General features: G+C 41.0%; 1 protein-coding gene across 1 annotated transcript in view; it reads left to right on the top strand.

The window, feature by feature from the left end:
- Window positions 1–6,492: 6,492 nt before the first annotated feature.
- Window positions 6,493–21,824, top strand: part of LOC124865289 (doublecortin domain-containing protein 2-like) — a 50,153-nt gene continuing 34,821 nt past the window's right edge. The window contains exons 1-7 of the mRNA XM_047360270.1: window positions 6,493–7,255; window positions 9,300–9,354; window positions 11,980–12,056; window positions 12,198–12,332; window positions 12,570–12,719; window positions 13,463–13,517; window positions 13,729–13,891. Of these exons, the coding sequence (XP_047216226.1) occupies window positions 6,969–7,255; window positions 9,300–9,354; window positions 11,980–12,056; window positions 12,198–12,332; window positions 12,570–12,719; window positions 13,463–13,517; window positions 13,729–13,891 (922 nt within the window). The 5' untranslated portion in view covers window positions 6,493–6,968. The remainder of the gene's footprint in view (window positions 7,256–9,299; window positions 9,355–11,979; window positions 12,057–12,197; window positions 12,333–12,569; window positions 12,720–13,462; window positions 13,518–13,728; window positions 13,892–21,824) is intronic.

Here is a 21,824-nt window from a genome sequence, read left to right as displayed (position 1 = left end):
ACTACATTTGATATGTGTGGCATTCATATGGAACTTAGTGACCTCCGGCTTTTCCAGTCAGAATTCTGACATCGGAGGTAATTTTGTTGTTTTTCTGGCTCAGGAGCGGAGAACATCTGACTTCAGAGTGAAAATAGAATGCACCGTAAACTTGTTTTAACTCAAATATCTCTTGCGTAGTAATCCAGGCTTTTCTTTTTACCATTGTCATTATTGTTTTAAGTGAGTCACTTTGAACAATTTTTGGAGGCTAAAAACCTAACCCATAACCCAACTTTGTTGTGTTAAATTAACCTGGAGGTGGATTTGTCTGTACTTTACCCTCCCCAAACTATTTCAACCCAGAGGTTTTTACAGGGCACAGTTGAAAACCACCATGTATTCACAAATATAAACTTGAGACCAATGAAAAATAACAGCAACCAGGGCATGTAATCCTCACATTTCACTGACTTTTAATGGCCTCTATCTTCCTTTTGATGAGGAAAAGCTAAAGGACACAGTGTTCTCTTAGTTTTTGCATCACACAATTAAAGTTGACAAAACAAACATGTTTTTTGTCCCACTTTCAAATTGTCACCAGGAACCCTCTGGTTTCAGGTCCCTTGGCACCCAATTAACTTCTCATATGGCTGCAAGGGGCATGCTCAAGTCTTGCACATTGGTGTGCATCGTTCTTTGCCCACTAACTGCATCTTTAATTATTTATAGAAGCACAGTATAGGTAATTTTGAATAGTCCAGTCTTTTGCCCATTGGTAAATAATTGGCCACTTGATGTTTAGAGAGTCCCATCTAATCTGTGACAGAACAACTTGTTGCATAGACATGTCCCAACAGATGAGTTCCCCAGACACTGGGTTACTGAGCAGAGAAAGCAGGACACCGCTTTTCAATCAGCAGGGACAATTCACACCTGCAACGCTCATTGCACAGACATTTTGGGGGGCAGGTGCTCAAGTAGAAAAAAAGGGCACTTTGTGCGGCACATAACACCGCTCGCTGTCCTAGCAGTGTGAGATTTATTACAGGAACAGCTTATGTATGTATACCTATTTAAAATTAATAGCCACATTCTGTCTGATGAATGTGTTTAATACTGTTGAACACTACAGGTTGGTTTCACAGTAAAATTGGTAACAACAGAATACAGTATAATGAAACATTAGTGTCTATAAAATAATTAACCATTTCAAATATACAAAACTATACACACACTTGAAATAAAATGGGCTAGTTCAAAGACCACATACTTGACTTAGCCTGTCTTTTGCTTAAACTTCAGTGAGTATTATCATTGTCTTTTTCCTGCTTTAAAGGAGCATCCTCCTTGGTGCTATGTCTCTGAATATTGTAATGACATCGCTTTGTTTGATCTGAATGTCTTTCTCAATTGCAAGCAGGAGGTCAGAAAGCCGTTCTTCTCCATACAGACTTCTTAGTTTGTTCTTTATAATTTTCAGCTTTGAAAATGATCTCTTAGCAGCTGTTGTCACTGGCAGTGTTGCATAGATTTGTATCATCTTCACAAAGGATGGAAATATGAGCTGGCCCCTATTTTCCCTTAGTATGGCAAAGATTTCTTTGACATCTTTTGAAGGAAAGCTGGAGTGGAAGACTTTTAGTTCCGTCTTCAGCTGGTCCTCATCTTCTTCATAGAAGTCACAGAGGATACGGACAACTTCATTTGCTTCTGTGTTTGGGTTGTTTACCCAGTTGGAATGCACTGTTAAGTGGTGAACGGACTGAATGATTTTGTCAGTGGAACATCCAGGTTTGTCCCCTTTGAACGTCCTGTTGAGCTCCTCAGTCATACTATCCAGAAAAGTGTTGGTCACAGTACTCCTAAAGAATGCCTCCACAGACTCAAACTGAGGACCTACTTGAGACACTGTTGGACTGTGCTGTAAACGCATTGCCACTTTTCGTTTCCTCTCCTGACCAGGCACTACAGTAGGTACTGCAATGTTGAGGCTCTTTGCCTTCTCTGCTACACATCCAAATAGCTCCCCAAACTTCTCCTCAGACCGCATGGTTTGCAATGTATGAAACACACCATCAATCACCTTGTAGGCAGTGGAATGGTCCAATCCTTCTTTCTGCAGAGAATCTGATGCCAGAGCAGTGACTTTGAATACTGGTGTGGTGATTCCCAGGCAGAGAACGAATAGGAAGTTGATTGGCATTTCTGTACATCTGAGCATCACCTCGAGCCAGGTTAGGTGGACTGCTGTCAATAATGTCATCCATGAGCTTTAAAACAGCATTTAGGTTTCTCTGGAGGGCCTTCAGTGCTGCCTCCCTGCAGATCCTTCAAAAGTCTGACACCTGCTGGAGTTCCATAACATGCTGTCCAGGATACAGGGACTGCTGCCATTTCAGCAAGGCAGCATGACGCTTTCAAGATCCAGTACAAAAAGCATATAATTTCTCCACAAGATTGAAAAATGTGACAGAATGCTTGTTGGACTTAGAAGCTTCCACCAAGACTAGATTAAGGCAGTGTGCTTTGCAGTGCACATGGGGGGCCTTCTCACTGTGTGCACGTATTCTGGCTTGAAGACCTTTATACATGCCACTCATATTAGCTGCTCCATCATAGCCTTGGCCATACATATTCTTCAGCTCTAAGCCATTCTTCTGCAGCAGCAAGAGAACACTATTCTCCAGATCCTGACCCGTAGTTGTGTCGACGATGCACACCTCAATGAATCTCTCCTTTATTTGCATTTTATGAAAATATCGCACTACAAATGATAACTTGCTCTTGGTGCGAAACATCAGAGGTTTCATCAAGTAGGATGGAGTACATTTCAAGTAGCAAGCGTGTTATGATTTGGGGTTGTTTGGTTTTGGGTTTTTTCTTTATGTTTTTCACAGTTAAGGTTTTGAATTGTTCTTCTGTTTATTATTATTATTATTCTTAGATTTTGAATCATGCTTCTGGTCATGCTTTTGTTTTGTCGTCTTGTTCATGTTTTGTCAAGTTTGGTTTTCGGATCTGGTTATGCTTTAGTTTAATTTTTTTCTAGTTTCTGTTAGATTGTGTTCAAGAGTTTTCTGCTCAAGCTACGATTTGTCCTGTCAATCAACTTTATTCGGTTCACCTGCACCTAGTTAATCAGTCTTCTTGTCTCACCTGGTCATGCTCCATAAATACACACCTGTTCAGTTATTCATCATGGAATCATTTTCAAATCATGCTCATGCCTTGCTCTCAGATCATGCTCATGTCATGTTTTTTCAAATCATGATGTCTTGTTTTTCGGATCATGCCATGCCTGTTTCTGTTTTGTTCCTGCCTCCTCCGTGAGGGAGTTTTTGTTTTGTATTCATTAAATCCTTTCTTCACTTACTGTCATGCTGCCTGCTAGTCTGCATTCTGGGGTCCTCCATTTCGCAAGCCTTAACAGAATGATTCCGCCAAACAAGGACCTCGCGGACAGTAGGCAGGTGAGCGCCAAGGATCGGTGGGTTCAGCGTCAGATGGAGGAGGCAATGAAACATCTGCCATCCGATGTGAAGGTTGTGCCCTCTCCACTTCTGCTGGAGGAGATGGAGCTCGCACCTGCTGGTCCTGAGTCTGGCCGCGGTGCGGTGGACCTCTTTACCTTCCTGTCTCGGGAGGCGGAGAAGACACTGCACCGTTCTGCAGGGCTGTTTGTGCCACAGTCGACTTTTGACGGATCTAGGTTGGCGATTTCATGTCCGGGGATAGGACCCCTTCGTTGCTGTTCTTCTTCTCCTCCCCTTCATACGGCAGTGAAGCCCTCGCCCTCCTCCCGCCGCAAGAAACATTGGCGCGGAGCACCTCCCTGTGGTTCGGCTGGCGAGGAGGTGGTTTCACTGCCAGCCGACGTGGGGCTGCTGCAAGTAAGCCCACATCTTCGTCTGCCACAGCACTGTCTGCCAGGCTCGCCGCACTTCCGCCCATACCGTCTTCGCTCGCTCCAGCCCGGTGTTCTGAGGCAACATCTGACGAGCTAGAGAAGCGTTTAAGGTTTTATGCTCGCTGAATAAAGAGCTTTAGAAAGACCAGTCTCCTGTATTCCTCTCCTGAGCTGATGGAGAAAATCAAGCAGATGGAGGAGGATTATGAAACGGCAGTGAGGCAGCTTTACTGCCGTCCACCTTCACCCACACCAAGCCACAAGAGCGCTGCTGCAGCTCAACCCACGTCAGGTCTCCAGAGAGCTGCTGCAGCTCAGTCCACGTCATGTCTCCAGAGCGGTGCTGCAGCTGAGTCCACGTCATGTCCCCAGAGCGGTGATGCTGCAGAGCAACTCACGCCAGGTCTCCAGAGTGCTTCTGCTGCCGCAGCAGCTCAGTCCACACCAGGTCTAAAGCCTGATGCAGAGTTTCCGGAGGGGCCCGTTGGCGGACTGCCTCCATGAACAGGTCCTGAGCACCTTCTTGTTTTCCTCTGGGGGGTGCTCACGGAACTCATGCCTGACACTCCACAGCCTGCCTCAACCTCCTCCACACGCCGCAGAGGATGTCGTAGGAGGGGCACCTCGGCTGAAGTCACTGAGGTTCTCAGCGACGCCTCAGCCTCTGCGCACGCCACTGAGGGTCTCGGCGACGCCTCAGCCTCTGCGCACGCCACTGAGGGTCTTGGCGATGCCTCAGCTCCTGCTCACACCACTGAGGGTCTCGGCGACGTCTCAGCCCCTGCTCCAGGTCTCAAGGTCTTCCAGGGGTTCTCTGAGAGTCTGGTCCTTGTGAAGAGTTCGAAGACGAACCGCCCCCGGACCCTGTTCATGTCATTGAGGGCTTAAAGGGGCAGCTTGTCCTCGTTCTGGCCTCTGAACCCAGAGACGAGGGGTTCGAGGAGGAAGCGCCGTCGAACCCTGTTCCTGAGAGGTTCAAGGAACAGTTTGTCCTCGTGTTGGCCTCTGAACCCAGAGATGAGGGTTCGCGAGGCGCCACCTCTGCCTTTGAGGGTTCGCCAGGTGCCGCCTCTGCCTCCGAGGTTCCGCCAGGTCTTCGCCGTTGGCCGCCATGGTCTCTACGCCTCTGCTGGCCTCCACGTCTTTGTCGTCGGTCTCCATGTCTTCGCCGCCGACCGCCCAGGACCGTGTGTTGCAGGTCCTGGCGCCCACCTAAACTCTGTGCCTGCTTGGGACGACCTCCTGGTTGCCTGCCTGAACTCTGTGCCTTGTCATGATTTCTGTTTGTCTGTCTCTCTCGCTCTCTAACTTACACACCCTTTAAAAGTGAAACATCAAAGAGAGACTGGAGTGCCTTTATCTGGTAACTGGTCCACCTAACCATGCTTTTCATGTGCATCTCTGTGACTGAGCATTGCTTGATTTTTTTTTTTTTAAGAGCAGTGTTCCACTTTTTTATGCCACAAGTTGTCCATGCTGGTTTTTTAAAATATTTTTTTTCAGAGAGGAAAAGCCGACAACTAAAACAGTGAATTGAATCAGTAGTAGGTAAGTACTCCAAACACACATTCCCAGAGAACCATTGTTTTTGGAATGACCGCCCGTTATCATTTTTGGGAAATGTCATATCTGGTTGACAAGGACCTACACTTCAGCACATGGAAATGTAGCTGTCATTGCACTCGATGTGAAGTGCTTCAACATGGGAAGGATCTGTCGGATATTGCATAATACGTGGCTTAGTAATTGTGTCATCTCTTTCACACACATCTAGTTCTTGTTCATGGCTTTCTTGTTCTCTTTCCATCTCACCCTCACTTTCATCATGAGAGAGCACTGTTTCTGTGGCTGTCCATGCTTTAGATTGTGACATTTTGGCTTCTGACTCTGTGATAACTTCTTCTGTCTCATCTTCCATGTTCATAAATGGCCTATTACAGGACAGCATAGAGCTGCTTCCCTGGACCACCTGCCCTGGCTGCCTAGAAGACCAACAATTACAACATGAAGACTCACTCACTGACTCATGACTGTCATGGCCAAAAATCAACACCCTACCACCTAACAACTTTTTCAACAAACAAATTCTCATTATTCTAATAATAATAATAATAATAGTATTATTATTACTAGTAAAAATATATATAAAAAAATCCCCAACAAACATTAAGGCAGCTCTTTCCGAAAAGCTTGTACCTTAACATGACTCTGGTATCGGCTCTGACCTTTTTTCATCATCTTTCTCTTCCTCCTCTGAAGCTGCTGCTGGTTTGATCCAGGAGAGCAGGGTGCTGCTTCCCTGAGCAGCCTGCTGTAGCTATCTTTCTTTTTCTTTTCTCAGCCTTTTGTTTCTCGGCATTATGCTGCAATTGGTAAATACGCATGTTTTGTTTGTTACCTGGATGGTTAGCCTGCCGGTCACAAGGGCAGGGCGGATGAGAGAAGCGTTGCACCATCGAGCACGCCTCTGAGTTCACATGTCTGCTTAGGGCGCAGCGCGTTCACGTTGAGAGAGGCACGTGGGGGCGAGCGGGGGGAGGCGAGAGGGGGTGTTGTCGTGCAAAAGTATAAAGGTTAGCGACATTGGTAAAAGTTTTTAAATCCGGAAATTCTACCTTGGGAAACACACTGAAGGTACACTGTTAAGAAAAGAAAGAAAAAAAAAATCATCATTAGGGCACTTTTTTGGATCAGTGGGAAAAGGGCAGGTGCTCTATAGCACCACCTGGTGTCTATCTCTGCACGTCCCTGCTCATTGTTCTTTGCTGTAAACGCGAAGCAATGAAATATTTGATATTTTCAACTTCGAAACAATATTTTGAACGCTTGATGCTATTTTTAAGAACTTAACTCTTCCTGGCTGACCACTCAGAGCGCTGGCTGGGTACTTGTGCGCTGCGTTTTCCTGTTTGGCTGCTCACCTCCACCAAACCGTAAACATTTGGCAAGGATTGATCAGCTCTAATGACATTATTATGGCACACAGCCTTGTGATTCACACCCGGGATCAACTTGTGCATTCATCCTAACGAGTATCTTTCTCCGTCGCGCTTTAGTCACTTTTTCTACCAGGACAAAGATGGGTACGGAGAAGCCAAACTTTCTCTCGCAGCCAGTTGTGAAGAACATCTTTATGTTCCGGAACGGAGACCCTTTCTATGAGGCCAGACGGATGGTGATCAACGAGAAGAGAGTGGGCAATTTTGAGACGCTCCTGCGAGAGGTAACCGGCGGGATACAGGCTCCTTTCGGGGCAGTGAGGAACATCTACACACCGAGAGGGGGGCACAAGGTGGAGCACCTGGAGAGCCTGCAAAGCGGGGAGCAGTACGTCGCTGCAGGAAAAGAGAAATTCAAAAAACTCGAGTAAGAATAACTTTTTGTCAGTTTTAATCCACACAGGATGTACGAATGATCAAGTTTCTCATGCATGTTATAGTGGATAGCCTCGGGTGACCTATTTAGTGTACTGCGAAGTGTGCATCCTCTAGTAAACTACTGCTAAATATCAGCACTTTGATTATAATAACTGGGTTTGACAGTAATCGTAGGAATAAGCAGTAGTCTAGTGCACCTACCACACATGTCCAGCATTCAGACCTGCTGACTGAATCATGGCATTAATATTTAGGCCTATTGTGACTCAACAGTTTTGCTGAGTGCTGAGTCACACGGTGAGATCAGTCCTGAAGAGAAGCATTGACCTGAAAATTAGTGGACTTATGGATAAGATATTTAGATCTGCTCATTCAAGTATTTATAGAATTGAATATTGAAGTATCTAAGTGGGAAATTATGCGAACGTATAACATTACATGCAGGCGCGATGCTAGACATAAAGTCATACTGGGGTACACAATCTTATTGTAAATGAAGTTATTTTTTTGATTGCAGTCTTTTGCATGGAAACATTTGCTCACTTTGTCTGACTTTGATATTAATGTGGTCCAAACACATAAAAAAACTAGAATTAACATAGAAATGAATAACTGTTACAAAACAACAACAGATTTTTTACCTGTTTCCTGAATCTATTGTCTAAATCACAGGCTTCAAGTCATCATTAGCACATGATCATTTTCTAAAACAGTATCCACATTTTGGAGCTGCAAGTAATATTTTTACATGTTGTGGATAGCTTAAAGATTTTTATCAGTGTTTTTACCAGTGTTTTTAAATATGACTTTTCTCATAAGGAGGTTGAATGGTGACAGCACTGTTGCCTTATAGAAACAAGGTCTTAGGGGGGATTCCTGGCAAGGACCTTTGTTTATGGAGTTTTTTTAGGCATGCATGGATATATATATTTTTTATTTTAGTTATTTTTTATTAGTTTCTTGTCTTTCTAATCATCTGGTCTAATGGTAAACGTTTCCACAGCTTTTCAATTTTTCACTTAATGAATTGAATGGTTGAAAAAATTATAACAACCCCTTAGGAGCTTGATAAAAACTTAACATAAAATTACCAAAGGATGATTAATCTCTCAGGTTTTGTCTGACAGATATTATGAAATTTTACTGTTGCCTGTTCTCTACTAAATTGTGCCTGGCACACCCTATGACTGTATCTTCTTATTTATATTTATTCCTGTATGTAAAGCAGGCTCTGTTGTGGATAAAATGATGGTAGTAAAGTCCATCAACCTGCACATACATGTGTACATAAGATGGCACAGTGAGACAGAAATACAAACAAACACACACAAACATTTGAGTGCACTGCTCCATTTGGGCATCTTAAGCAGCAACCTCATTTTATCCTTACATGCTATAGTGAGTTTCTCCATACTGCTTTCTGTGTTGAACTTCCACCAATAGGCATTGCACATGTGGGTATAATATGCTCTAAAAAGTTCAATCTTTTCTGGTCCACATCTTTCATCAGGTCAAGAGATATACATTTTCTAAGGTAATTAAATCACATTGCACACTTTGAAAACAATACTGGATAGAGAAAAGACAGGAAATGCTGGTTTACCTTGCTCTCTACTATTTATAATTTGAATGTTACTCTTCTTTGAATTCTACTTCATGTCAAACTCTAAGTTATATTAAGAACAGACTTAACTCTTGAAGTCCATATCTACAGAGATAAAAGATCACTAGATCTTCTGCTAATGATTAGTGGTTACGCATAATACCAACAACGTCAGAGGTAACCGATGCATAACTAATCAACCAACTATACATTTTCTTACTGCAAAAATTCAAAATATATACAATGATATAATCTGTTTAGTGTTTAGATAAGAGTTCTAGTTGTATGACCTCAAAAGATACTCTGGCATATTGGCATATCCCACTTTATGTTGCAATTTTCTGGTGACCCACTGAGAGATAGAACTATATTCCTATTTGTGAGCTATATTCCTTAATACCTCACAAATTATCTTTAATTCTCTTCCAAGTTATCTAGATATTGGCACCAGAAAGAAGAGGATGATGCAGACTCTGCCAATTCAGGTAAGGCCAAAGGATTTCTAGTGTTCTGTCCTTAGTTAAGATACAGGGCTAGTTTCTGCTAACTGAATGAAAATATTGAATCTAGTGTAGGATTAGAAGCTCCTGATCCATCCATGTGTAATGCTTCCATGTGACCTTTGCATTAAAACTCTCCAACAAAAATATTTCAAAAGGCCTTTGTCAATTAAAAGATCAAAGATGACTTACTGGAGGTTCTTGTGTTACAGTAACTTAGTTGCAACACATGCTTCTAGATGTTTTTGTTTACTGTATGTGTTAGGCACCAATCATCTCCTCGTGTTTCAAGCAGGAAGTAAACAGATCTGGTCATTTGATACTAAAAATGAGACACTGTACCCATTTCAGTTGATAGCATTTTTATATTCAACGGTGGGTGCTGCATATCTAGATCCTTCGAACTTAAAAGAAAAAGCCTACTCTCAGAGGCAAGGAATTTGCTTTCCAATTCTTGTGTCTTGCATTTTACATTTTAAACCTATGATTAAATGTAAGACACATAAAGAGAGTTGCTAAGCATTTGATAAAGATATTTTAATCAAGGTGTGATGTTAAGCATTCCTCCCTCTGTTGTTGTTCAAAGAAACACTTTGTTGTTGTCTCAGTGGGCATGCATTATTGATATTTGTATCATAATAATCCTTTCTTTCAATGCATCTTTAATCACCAGCTATAAAGTCACAGCCAAAGCTGGAGCAGTTAAAAGTCAAGTTGTGCTCAGGTTCATGTATTTTAAAGTTCACCTGCTGGCCCTCCAACCAAACAACAGGGATCATGTAAAAGTTTCTAAAATGACTTTTACTCAATGAGAGCATGTTGTTTCAGATGTGCCATACCCTGAAATCAATATATTAAATGTCAGAGTCTTGCAGTTCTGTTTAAAATAATATCATTCCAACATCACTATCCAGATCAGTCAGTTTTTAGTTGAATTAATATTTCTACATGGCAAACAATTTACTAGTCGGTGTAGTAGAGTGACTGAAAACCAACATACCCAACAGTCATAACATGTATGCTGCTGGTTGTGTGTAAGTAAATCATTTATTAAAAGTATCATGTCCAAGTATCATTGAGCAGGGTTGAGTTCAGTCAGTGAGGTCATTCATTCTGTGAAAAAACTGGTGTCAAACATGAGGACCTGTATTAAAGATGGAAAATCTAGCAGTGCATCTACTCACAGTCTGCAGCTGCTTCTGACCATGTCTTCACTTTCTGTCATATCACTACATCACACTCATTCTGCAATCTTGTATCAGTCCTTACCATACATAGTAGTTACAGGTTTGTAGCTATATCATAAAGTTGGATAAGGGGTGTAATATTGGTGGAATGACTTCAAACCTCATTCACTGTGTGGACCAATAGTTGATTGGGAGGCATACAAATCACAGAATGAATAAAAATAACTAAAAGGGAGTATTTACTGACCTACAGAGAGATGGTAAAACATTTTATGGACTAATAAAAGCATAATTGTTCTATTTGGTTGTAGAGGCCCCAGAGAGTTTGTGATATGACCTCAAAACGCAAATTCTAAGCCACAGAACACTGCAAAGTATGGTGGCTCAGTCATACAGCTATAAGGATGTTTTTCATACTATAGTGTCAAGCCTATTTAGCATATATCTGATATTGTGAATCAGTTTGAGTGTATCAAAATACTTGCTCTCCAATGCTAAATAAAATTATGCCATTGAAAAGACCAGTACTTCAAACATCTTTGTAAGCAAGAAGCATCTTGGTTCTAAACCAATAAAAATAATGTTGCAGAGGGACCAGCACAATTCTTGGACTCTCATTCAATAGAATGAAGAGGAATTGTGGAATGTAGTCCAACCATCCTGGGCTAGAATACATGTTTACACTATCAGAACTTGTTGACTTCATGCAACACGGATGCAAAGCAGTTCTCAAACACAGTGGATACACACCTAAATATAAGTTCAGTGATTCACATAAAAGCTACCAAGGGTTTGGATTTTCTTTTTTTTTTTTTGCCCTTAACTCGGTTGCCAGGTTTCATTCCCAGGCCGCCAAGATTTCCATCTTAGAGTCACAGGGGTATACATGTGTTAGGGGCAGGACCTGTTGGACTCTCCCTTTGTAATATCAGAAAACCTCAAGGAGGTTATTCTATTGGTGCCAAATAAACCCGAGACAGATGGTTTTTTAGTTCTTTCTTTCCTTTTAGCAGTTTGTCTTCCCTAGCCTGCCCCTTTGCAATTACTTCATTGTTTCATTGTAAACTGTCCCTGCTGTGACTTCATGTCCCTATAGCTTTAAACAAACAGGTTGCACATTCAAGTAAAGTCACTGGACAATACTATCCTCATTGTATTCATTAGTCCAGTTTTATAGGGATATTATCCTGAGCCTCTGGCTAGTTTTTAAACCCCTAAATGAGTATACTACTTTGGTAGCAAGCTCAGATGGGGTTATCTGTTGTAACAATGTAGTTTTAGTAAACACCATGGTAAACTTATGGTAGACACCATCATTTATTTAAAATATCTATCTGCAGCACTACAAGATATTTTAAACTACTGTGAATACTGCAGAATTTACAATAAAACATTTTTATGGCAATTTCTTTTTTCTTTTCAGGCTAGACCACTGCCACAAAATCGAATCATTGTGTCAGCACGATTTCTAAAACCTATCAAAGAACCATGCACAATATTGTACGTAAAGCACTGCTGCACACTCAAACTGTTTGCCACATTTCAAACCCGCAAATCTGGATTTCTTTGCCTTTGAGTAATCTTGACATGGACTACCAAATCATAGAATGCCTCTGTTACATTGTGTGTTCTTTTGGATAGTGTGGTAGCAAACAGTGACATGTTGAACCCTCCAAAAAGACTGCTGATCCACCAGAGGATGATGGGGCAGTTCGACAGAATACTAGAACTGATCACAGAAAAGCTGGGTTTGAGAATTCTGGGAGGTGTCCGAAGGTAAATGCAGATTGCACAAATGGACCTCATTTGTCTCCACATTGTCATGTTTAAGATCGGCTTTATACAAGTGTCTCTTAAAGCTGTAGTTCTCATGAGATTCTGTTACTGTTGGATACATACAGCTATATCAGAAGAAATTAAACTCAACAGCATTTAGTAGAAATGCAAAACTTTAAAAGGTGTAACTTGTACTGTCTGACCATGAGATTTTTCCCCTTCTTTTCTGCTCCCTAGTCTGTACACATATGAAGGCCAACAGGTGAATGATGGGGATGAGCTGGAGTGCGGGCAGCTTTATGTGGCTGTGGGCAGAGAGAGATTTAAGAAGCTTCCATACAGTGACCTTCTCTTCACTAGGCCCAAAGGAACAAGAAGGATCAGAGGGTAAGCTCTGTGCTGTAGAACTTGGTCAAAAGCTCAAACTGAGCAGTTTCACTTACAACTTAATTTTTCATTTAATTTGTAATTTCTCTCCACATAGCATTAACACCCTTTAATGCTTCCTCATTAGAGATCACTTTGTCTTTATTAAAACAATGCAATTTAACTTAAGACAGCCTATGTTGATTTTTTTTCTTGTCTTTGTTACAGTCATGCCGCACTAAAAATGTTAAGACACCACACATAGAAACATTTGAAATATGTAGAGAAGTTTATAAAATGTGTCTGTGGTTTATCTTATTGAAGAATCAAAACATTACATTGATAATTTATAAGGAGCTGAAAATTAAATCTTCCTGAGCTTTTACTATTTTGTTGCAATTGAATTAACATTTTATGTAAACTTTTTATAACATGATCTTTGAATGCTATGAAGGTAAAAAATATATTTTTTAAGTTGGAACTTATCATGTTACTTATGTTTATTTTATGAAACTTTATACTGTAGATTATTTTGCAAACCTTTTGTCTAAAGTTCACATTTGGCAACAGAAACAAATTCTGAACACTACAGTATGAATTGCACCTTTGCAATTGTTGGATTTTAATCTTTTTTGTAAGAGAAAAAAAACTTCAAACTATGTAGACTATATATATATATATATATATATATATATATATATATATATATATATATGTGTGTGTGTGTAAATATATGTTGTTTTTGTTTTGTTTGTTTTTTACAGAATGAAGGCTCATTCTTTACCACCCATCTATCGATTCTCAAAACAGAATGGAAATGTAAGAGCTGGCAGCACTTTTTGTGTCATGAAAGTTTATATTTTATGATGCCATGTTTGGAGGAAATATCTTCATTTTGAAAAGCAATTCATAATGCTACAGTCTTTATATGTGTTGTAGCAAAGAAAGGTTTTACCTTTACTTCTATTTCCATACTATGTATCTCTATTATAGAGTTTTTCCAAATCATTTTCATGTTCTTGTGCCTCAGAGTAAGTCCACAGGTCGCTTGAGCGACAGCAGGGATGGGGATTCCAAAGCCTCTCCTTCAAACGACCTGGCCTCTCCAGTAAGAGAGATCTCTCAGGCCAGGCTTCTAACCCCCAGGAAGAAGAAGAGTGGACAAAGCATCACTGCCAGCACACCTGATAATGGTAACAAACATGTTGACTACAGAAAATTGATGCATTATTGTAAATAATGATGAAATGAATTAATACTCGCTAACCTAAAGGTGGTCTTATGACTATCATTATGGTTTTGAAGCAGCAGCTCAGTCAGTTTAGCAAATGTGAGAAAGTAGTTAAAACAATTGTACAGAAATCCTGGTTGTGTGTGTATGCAGGAAAATATCTGTAGGTATTAAAAACGTTTTAAAATATCATATTACAAAAAATATTTTGTATTTATTAAATACATTAATAATTAATTATTAATAAGGAATCTGAATAACATTAATACATTAATGCAATCAAGGCTGCAGTGGTAAGACACATTGAAGACAGTATGATGTAATGTGGTTCCTTTAAAATCTTACGTAACCTGCTGCATTCCTGTAAGCCCACTAAGTGGCACTGTTGCTATGCTAAACATAGACTCAACATTGAACTACTAAAAGTAGGTCTTACATGATGACTTTGACCATTATTACAAGAAACACATTACGTCATTCTTCAGGCTTGTGAGCAGCATGCTAAAAAGTCCTCAAAAAAAGAAAAGAAAATGCATTCTTGGCTTCAAGTTTGTTCTTAGTGGTTACTCAAAATTAAAAGCTTTTGTTTCTCATGAACAGATGTTTCTAGATAATGCAATATGATACATCACAAATGCGTTTTGCACAATGCATGTGACCTGATTGAAACTCCTGCTGTCTGAACCACATTACATCCCCTTGTATAACCTGATAGATGTTTTTTTTTTTCTCTCTTGTGGTAACGGTGACAGCAAACGTGCAGAGGAGTGTGGAGAATATGTATCTGTGGTTCAGGGGAGCTTGTATTTTGAATCGAAGAGAGGACTCAGAAAGACCTTTGTCAGCTCTGTGCTCACTTCAGTCTGCATAGACATATATGCTTTTTATTATCCCAATCCACCCCCACCGGTAATGTCACCCTGAAAATCCTCTGTCTTCTTTTGGTACATAGAGCTGTAGTTACAGAGCATCATGTTACATTATCGGTCAGATTGGATGACATGGAGGAAAAATATAATCAAAAAACAGAAAGCCTGGAAAAGAAGATCAGACATGAGCCTATTTGACTTATTTGAAAGCGTTTTGCTTCCTTGCACACTCCCACATCAATCCCCCTCCCACCTCGCCCACACACACATCCACACACTTCTGTTTGACCTTCTGAATCTCTTACAAATGCTGTCATGTTAACAAGATTCAGTGGTTTGCTTTTATTTGTTTAGTTTTGTGGCAAGACCACAGTGCCTTTGAGGAAGTTCTTCTGTCTCTGTCCATGGTGCTGAATCATTTTCTTTTATTTTTTTATTACAAACATGGTTTAGATTTTTTTTAATTCTTCTTTACTCTCAAAGTAAAGCAATGCTTCAGTGTTGTTTATGTAGTTTCTATTAATTGTTCAAGTCAGTCTATTATTTCAATATAAGGGTGCATCTTCATAAATAAGAAACCCATCAATAAGGTAATTTCAGAAATCAGAATAGCTTTATTGCCAAGTACGTTTTTGGACATATAAGGAATTTGTTCTGGCGTAGTTGGTGCAATACAGTACTCAAATTAAACAGTATAAATATAGTTACAATACACATATAAATATATGTGCACAGTTTTAAGTGAGTGAGAGTAAATACTGCTCTATAATGTAGAGCAGTATAAGAAGCGAGAGCGGTACAACAGTGCAGGTGGGTGTGTGGGGAAAAGGGAGAATGTCAAGGTGGTTTCCGGGCTTTGTTAACAAGGCTGGTGGCAGATGGGAAAAAACTGTTCTTGTGCCGTGAGGTTTTGGTCCGGATGGACCGCAGCCTCCTGCCAGAGGGGAGAGTTTCAAAGAGTCTGTGACCGGGGTGGGAAGGATCAGCCAGAATCTTCCCTGCCTGCTTCAGGGTCCTGGAGGTGTACAGTTCCTGGAGTGAAAGTAGACTTCAACCAATCACCTTCTCAGCAGACCGAATGACACGCTGCAGCCTGCCCTTATCCTTGGCTGTAGCAGCGGCGTACCAGATGGTGATGGAGGAGGTGAGGATGGACTCAATGATGGCTGTGTAGAAGTGCACCATCATAGTCTTTGGCAGGTTGAATTTCTTCAGCTGCCGCAGGAAGAACATCCTCTGCTGGGCTTTCTTGATGAGGGAGCTGATGTTTGGCTCCCACTTGAGATCCTGGGAGATGATGGTTCCCAGGAAGCGGAAAGATTCCACAGTGTCAATTGTGGAGTCACAGAGGGTGATGGGGGCAGGTGGGGCTGGGTTCTGCCTGAAGTCCACAACCATCTCCACTGTCTTTAGAGCGTTGAGCTCAAGGTTGTTCTGGCTGCACCAGTCCAACAGATGGTCCACCTCCCATCTGTACGCGGACTCGTCACCATCAGAGATGAGTCCGATCAGGGTGGTGTCGTCCGCAAACTTCAGAAGCTTGACAGACTGGTGACTGGAGGTGTAGCTGTTGGTGTACAGGGAGAAGAGCAGAGGAGAGAGAACACAGCCTTGGGAGGAACCGGTGCTGATGGTCAGGGAGTCAGAGACGTGCTTCCACAGCCTCACGCGCTGCTTCCTGTCAGACAGGTAGTCAGTGATCCACCTGCAGGTGGAGTCGGGCACACTCAGCTGGGAGAGCTTCTCCTGGAGAATTTCTTTGCATAGTAGTAATATTTAGTTAGAACTAGACACATAACCTTTTTTTTTTCTCACTGCCTGACACTAAATCAGACTAACATTTTTCTCTTTTAGTTCAGTACTTTTGCCAAAATTAACACAAATAAATGTTTGAAATGCGTCACTCTGTATGTAATAAATATGGCATTGACTTACTGAAAATAAATAAATGATTGTTAATAATCTAATTTTGTGAGATGCTTTAGTATAAGAAATTGTTTACAACAAAACGAGACAGTTTCTTTGGGATCTATACCATATTATTCTGAAATATAAAATTGATTGAAAATAGAAAACACAAACAGATAAAATCAGAAAAAAGAGAAACTTATAAAATAAATGTCATAAAATAAAGGGCATAATTTTAGCAGAAGCTAAGCATTGTAAAAGCTTGTGGGAAAACACTAAGGCACATGTAGCAGTTTAGTTCTTTTATTTTTTTATTTAACCAGGTAATTTCCAATTTAAATCAATATATCTTTCACAAGGGTAATAATTCCAAATGCAAAAGACAATAAATTTAAACAGTCAATAAATCATCCAAGGATGATTTCGATGTGAATTTCCCTTTGAGGAATCATGCCCAGACTTGCTGTGAGGTAAACACATTTGACCAAAGGATATCATAAAGATGGATTTAAAATTTTGGCGCATAGTTTGGAAAGAAAACAGCATGAAAAAGCAGACTTCAGATCTCTGATGTAGTGAAATATGAAACGATCACAAGTTCGTTACAGATACATCATTGTAAATGTGTTTTTGAATTGGAGTAGACTGAGTAAGATATTTAAAATGTATATCAGCTGCTGGCAAGCATGACCCCAGCAGTCTCATTGCGGTGCGTTGCAAAGGCTCTAACTTTTTTTGCTTCATTAGAGTGACCATGCAGGAGAGTGACAGCAAGGACAAGGGGGTGTAGAGTTCATAGTAAAGGTCATAGAATTAATTTTTATGATTGTAACAAAGACATCTAGCTTAAGAGGCTTAATCAACACACCCTTCGTATCAACACATGTATAAAGCCTTTTCAAAATGAGGCAAATTATTGATCCAACTTGGCCCATGTTTGCCTTTTCGTTTTCAAAAACCACATTCATGCTCAACATGGACAGAGGCAATTAGCAGTTGTTTCTGACCTCAGAATAGAAATAGGATGTTTATCAGTGTTCTCTCGCTTAAGGGCCCCAGTGACCAATTCAGTTAATGGCTCCCTTGAGAAGGGAGAAGAAGTAAGCGGATGAAGAGTGAGCAGAAAGAGATGAGAGTAAAAAGAAAAAAGGGTGTATCTGAAAAGGTGAAGAGGGGAAGATAAAAGAGAGAGTTGAAAAAGAGAGACCAATAGGACAAGATTGTAGAAGCAGAAAGGTAATATGAGAAAGCAGAAGTCAAGTCAAGTTTATTTATATAGCGCTTTTCAGCAACAAGGCACTCAAGGCGCTGTACATAAGGAAAAACATTACAATAATACAGAAAATCAAACAACAGAGGTAATAAAAAAAATAAAGAGAATAGAATGATGGACAAGAAAATTAAAGGAAAATTGGACTGAAAACGTAACTAATAATGTTTAGATAACACATTCAAAGGCAACTCTAAACAAATACGTTTTTAATCGTGATTTAAAGCAACTTAGGGTTTCGGCGCTTTTACAGTTTTCTGGGAGGTTTTTCCAGATTAGTGGAGCATAAAAACTAAAAGCTGCTTCTCCATATTTGGTTCTGGGTATGCGGAGTAGATTTGAGCCAGAAAACCTGAGAGGTCTGGTGGGTTGATACACTCACAACAAGTCTGTAATGTATTTTGGTGCTAAGCCATTCAGTGATTTATAGACTAACAGAGGTATTTTAAAGTCTATTCTCTGAGCTACAGGGAGCCAGTGTAGGGACTTTAGAACCGGGTGATGTGCTCCACTTTCTTATTTCTAGTGAGGATGCAGGCAGCAGCATTCTGGATCAACTGCAGCTGTCTGATTGACTTTTTAGGCAGACCTGTGAAGACACCGTTGCAGTAATCAATTCTTCTAAATATGAACGCATGAATTAGTTTTTCAAGGTCCTGCTGAGACATTAGTCCTTTAATCCTGGAGATGTTCTTTAGGTGATAGAAGGGTGACCTTGTTACTGTCTGTATGTGCCTCTGAAGGTTCAGGTTTGAGTCCATCACTACACCCAGGTTTCGAGCCTGATTGGTGGTTTCTAGCTGTGTTAACTGATGCTGTGTGTTAACTTTTAAATGCTCTTCCTTTGGTCCAAAGATTATTGCTTCAGTTTTGTTCTGATTCAGCTGAAGAACATTTTGGCACATCCATGCAATTCAATACAATGCAATTCCGTTTATTTATATAGCGCCAATTCACAGCACATGTCATCTCAAGGCACTTTACAAACTCAATTCGATCGAATCATACAGATTTCATGTCAGGTACATACATTCCAATTAATCCTGACCATTGAACAGTGCAGTCAGATTCAGTTATTTATTCAAATTGGATAAAAAGTTTTTCTATCTAAGGAAACCCAGCAGATTGCATCGAGTCAGAGATTTGTAGCATTCACTCCTCCTGGATGCGCATGTAGAGACAGTGGGCAGTCACTGGCGCTGACTTTGCAGCAATCCCTCATACTGAGCATGCATGTAGCAACAGTGGAGAGGAAAAACTCCCTTTTAACAGGAAGAAACCTCCAGCAGAACCAGGCTCAGTGTGAGCGGCCATCTGCCACAACCGACTGGGGTTTAGAGAGAACAGAGCAGAGACACAAAGAGAATAAAGAAGCACTGTTCCAGGAGTCCTTTCTATGGGAAGGAAAAGTAAATGTTAATGGATGTAGCTCCTTTAGTTGTTTCAACTAGAAAGAAAGAACAGATAAACTCTGAGCCAGTTTTCAAGGTTAGAGTCTCTTCTACTTCTAGAGACTCCAGGAACCACCAGTAAACCTGCAGTCTGAGAACGAAGTGCTCTGTTAGGAACATATGGAACAATCAAATCTCTGATATATGATGGAGCTAGATCATTAAGGGCTTTAAATGTGAGGAGGAGAATTTTAAATTCTATTCTGGATTTAACAGGGAGCCAATGAAGGGAACATTAAAGTATGGGAAATATGATCTCTCTTTTTAATTTTCATCAGAACTCTTGCTGCAGCATTTTGAATCAGCTGAAGGCTTTTAACTGCAATTTGTGGACACCCTGTTTGTAAAGAATTATAATAGTCCAGCCTTGAAGTAACAAATGCATGGACTACTTTTTCAGCGTCACTCCTCAACAGGATATTTCTAATTTTGGCAATCTTCCGGAGATGAAAGCAGGAAATCCTAGAAACCTGTTTAATATGGGATTTAAATGACATGTCCTCGTCAAAAATAACACCAAGGTTTTTTACTTTATTATCGGAGGTCAATTTAATGCCATCCAGGTTAAGTGATTGACTAAGCAGTTTCTTTTCTAAAGACTCCGGTCCAAAGATGACAACTTCTGTCTTGTCTGAATAGAAGCAGAAAATTTAAAGTTATCCAAGTTTTTATGTCTTCAAGACATGCTAGTAGTCTATCTAACTGGTTGGGTTCATCAGGATTCATGGATAAGTAAAGCTGAGTGTCATCAGCGTAACAGTGAAAATTTATTCTATGCTGCCTGATAATTTTAGCTATTGGAAGCCTATATATAGTAAAGAGAATTGGCCCAAGTACTGAACCCTGTGGTACTCCACAATTAACCTTGGAGTTTAAAGATGATTTATCATTTACATGAACAAACTGGAATCTGTCAGACAAATAAGATTTAAACCAACCTATGCATTGATTTCTTTTAAGTTTTTACCCAGCGCTTGAATGGGTTCATAGTCACCTGGTGACATCGTAACATATAGCTGTGTGTCGTCTGCATAGTTATGATAACATACGTTATTGTTTATTAAAATCCAAGTTAGGGGGAGCATGTAGATATTGAATAGGTGGGGCCCTAAGATGGACCCTTGGGGAATGCCACATATATGATTTTTGTGGTCTCTGATGTAAAGTTGCCTACTGACACAAAAGAGTCCCTGTCCTTCAAGTAGGATTTAAACCAATTGAGTGCTGTACCAGAAAGGCTGACCCAGTTTTCCAGGCGCTCTAATAAAATGGAGTGATCAACAGTGTCAAATGCTGCACTAAGGTCCAATAATACCAGCACTGTGGTTCTTCTAGTCTGCATTTATACGGATGTCATTGAACACCTTGACAAGAGCAGTCTCTGTACTGTGGTGAGCACGGAACCCTGACTGGAAGACATTGAAGCAGTTGGTCATTGTTAGGAAGTTGTTTAACTGCTGAAACACAGCTTTTTCAATAATCTTGCTGATGAAGGGGAGGTTTGATATAGGCCTGTAGTTCTGTAGTAGCAGCTTGTCCAAGTTGCTCTTTTTCAATAGAGGTTTGATAATTGCTGTTTTCAGGGCCTGGGGGAAAACACTTGACAAAAGGAATGCGTTTATTGTTTATGTTAAATCAGATGTTATTACGGGAAACGTTTTCTTAAGGAAAGCTGTGGGTAAAACATCAAGACAGCAGGAAGAAGAGCTTAGTTGTTGGGGATAGGTCTCTGACAGTCATCTCGGCCTACGGGCCGAGCGGTAGTGCGGAGTACCCGGCCTTCTTTGTGTCCCTGTCGGGGGTGCTGGATAGTGCCCCTCCCGGGGACTCCATTATTCTGCTGGGTGGCTTCAACGCCCACGTGGAAATGACAGTGACACCTGGAGAGGCGTGATCGGGAGGAATGGCCTCCCCGATCTGAATCCGAGTGGTGTTTTGTTATTGGACTTCTGTGCTAGTCACGGATTGTCCATAATGAACACCATGTTGAAACATAAGGGTGTTCATCAGTACACTTGGCACCAGGACACCCTAGGCAGGAGGTCGATGATCGACTTTGTTGTCGTATCATCAGACCTTCGGCCACATGTTTTGGACACTCGGGTGAAGAGAGGGGCTGAGCTGTCCACTGATCACCACCTGGTGGTGAGTTGGATCCGCTGGAGGAGCAGAAAGCCGGACAGACTTGGCAGGCCCAAGCGCATAGTGAGGGTCTGAGGGGAACGCTTGGCGGAGCCCTCGGCCAGGGATGTATTCAACTCCCACCTCCGGGAGAGCTTTGAACCGATCCCAGGGGATGTTGGAGACATAGAGTCCGAGTGGACCATGTTCTCCGCATCTATTGTCGATGCTGCTGCCCGTAGCTGTGGCCGTAAGGTCTGCGGTGCCTGTCACAGT

Source organism: Girardinichthys multiradiatus, chromosome 3 (assembly GCF_021462225.1).
Source record: "Girardinichthys multiradiatus isolate DD_20200921_A chromosome 3, DD_fGirMul_XY1, whole genome shotgun sequence".
NCBI classification, from domain to species: domain Eukaryota; kingdom Metazoa; phylum Chordata; class Actinopteri; order Cyprinodontiformes; family Goodeidae; genus Girardinichthys; species Girardinichthys multiradiatus.
Note: the sequence above shows the minus strand (reverse complement) of the source record. Positions and strands in the feature narration are given on the sequence as shown.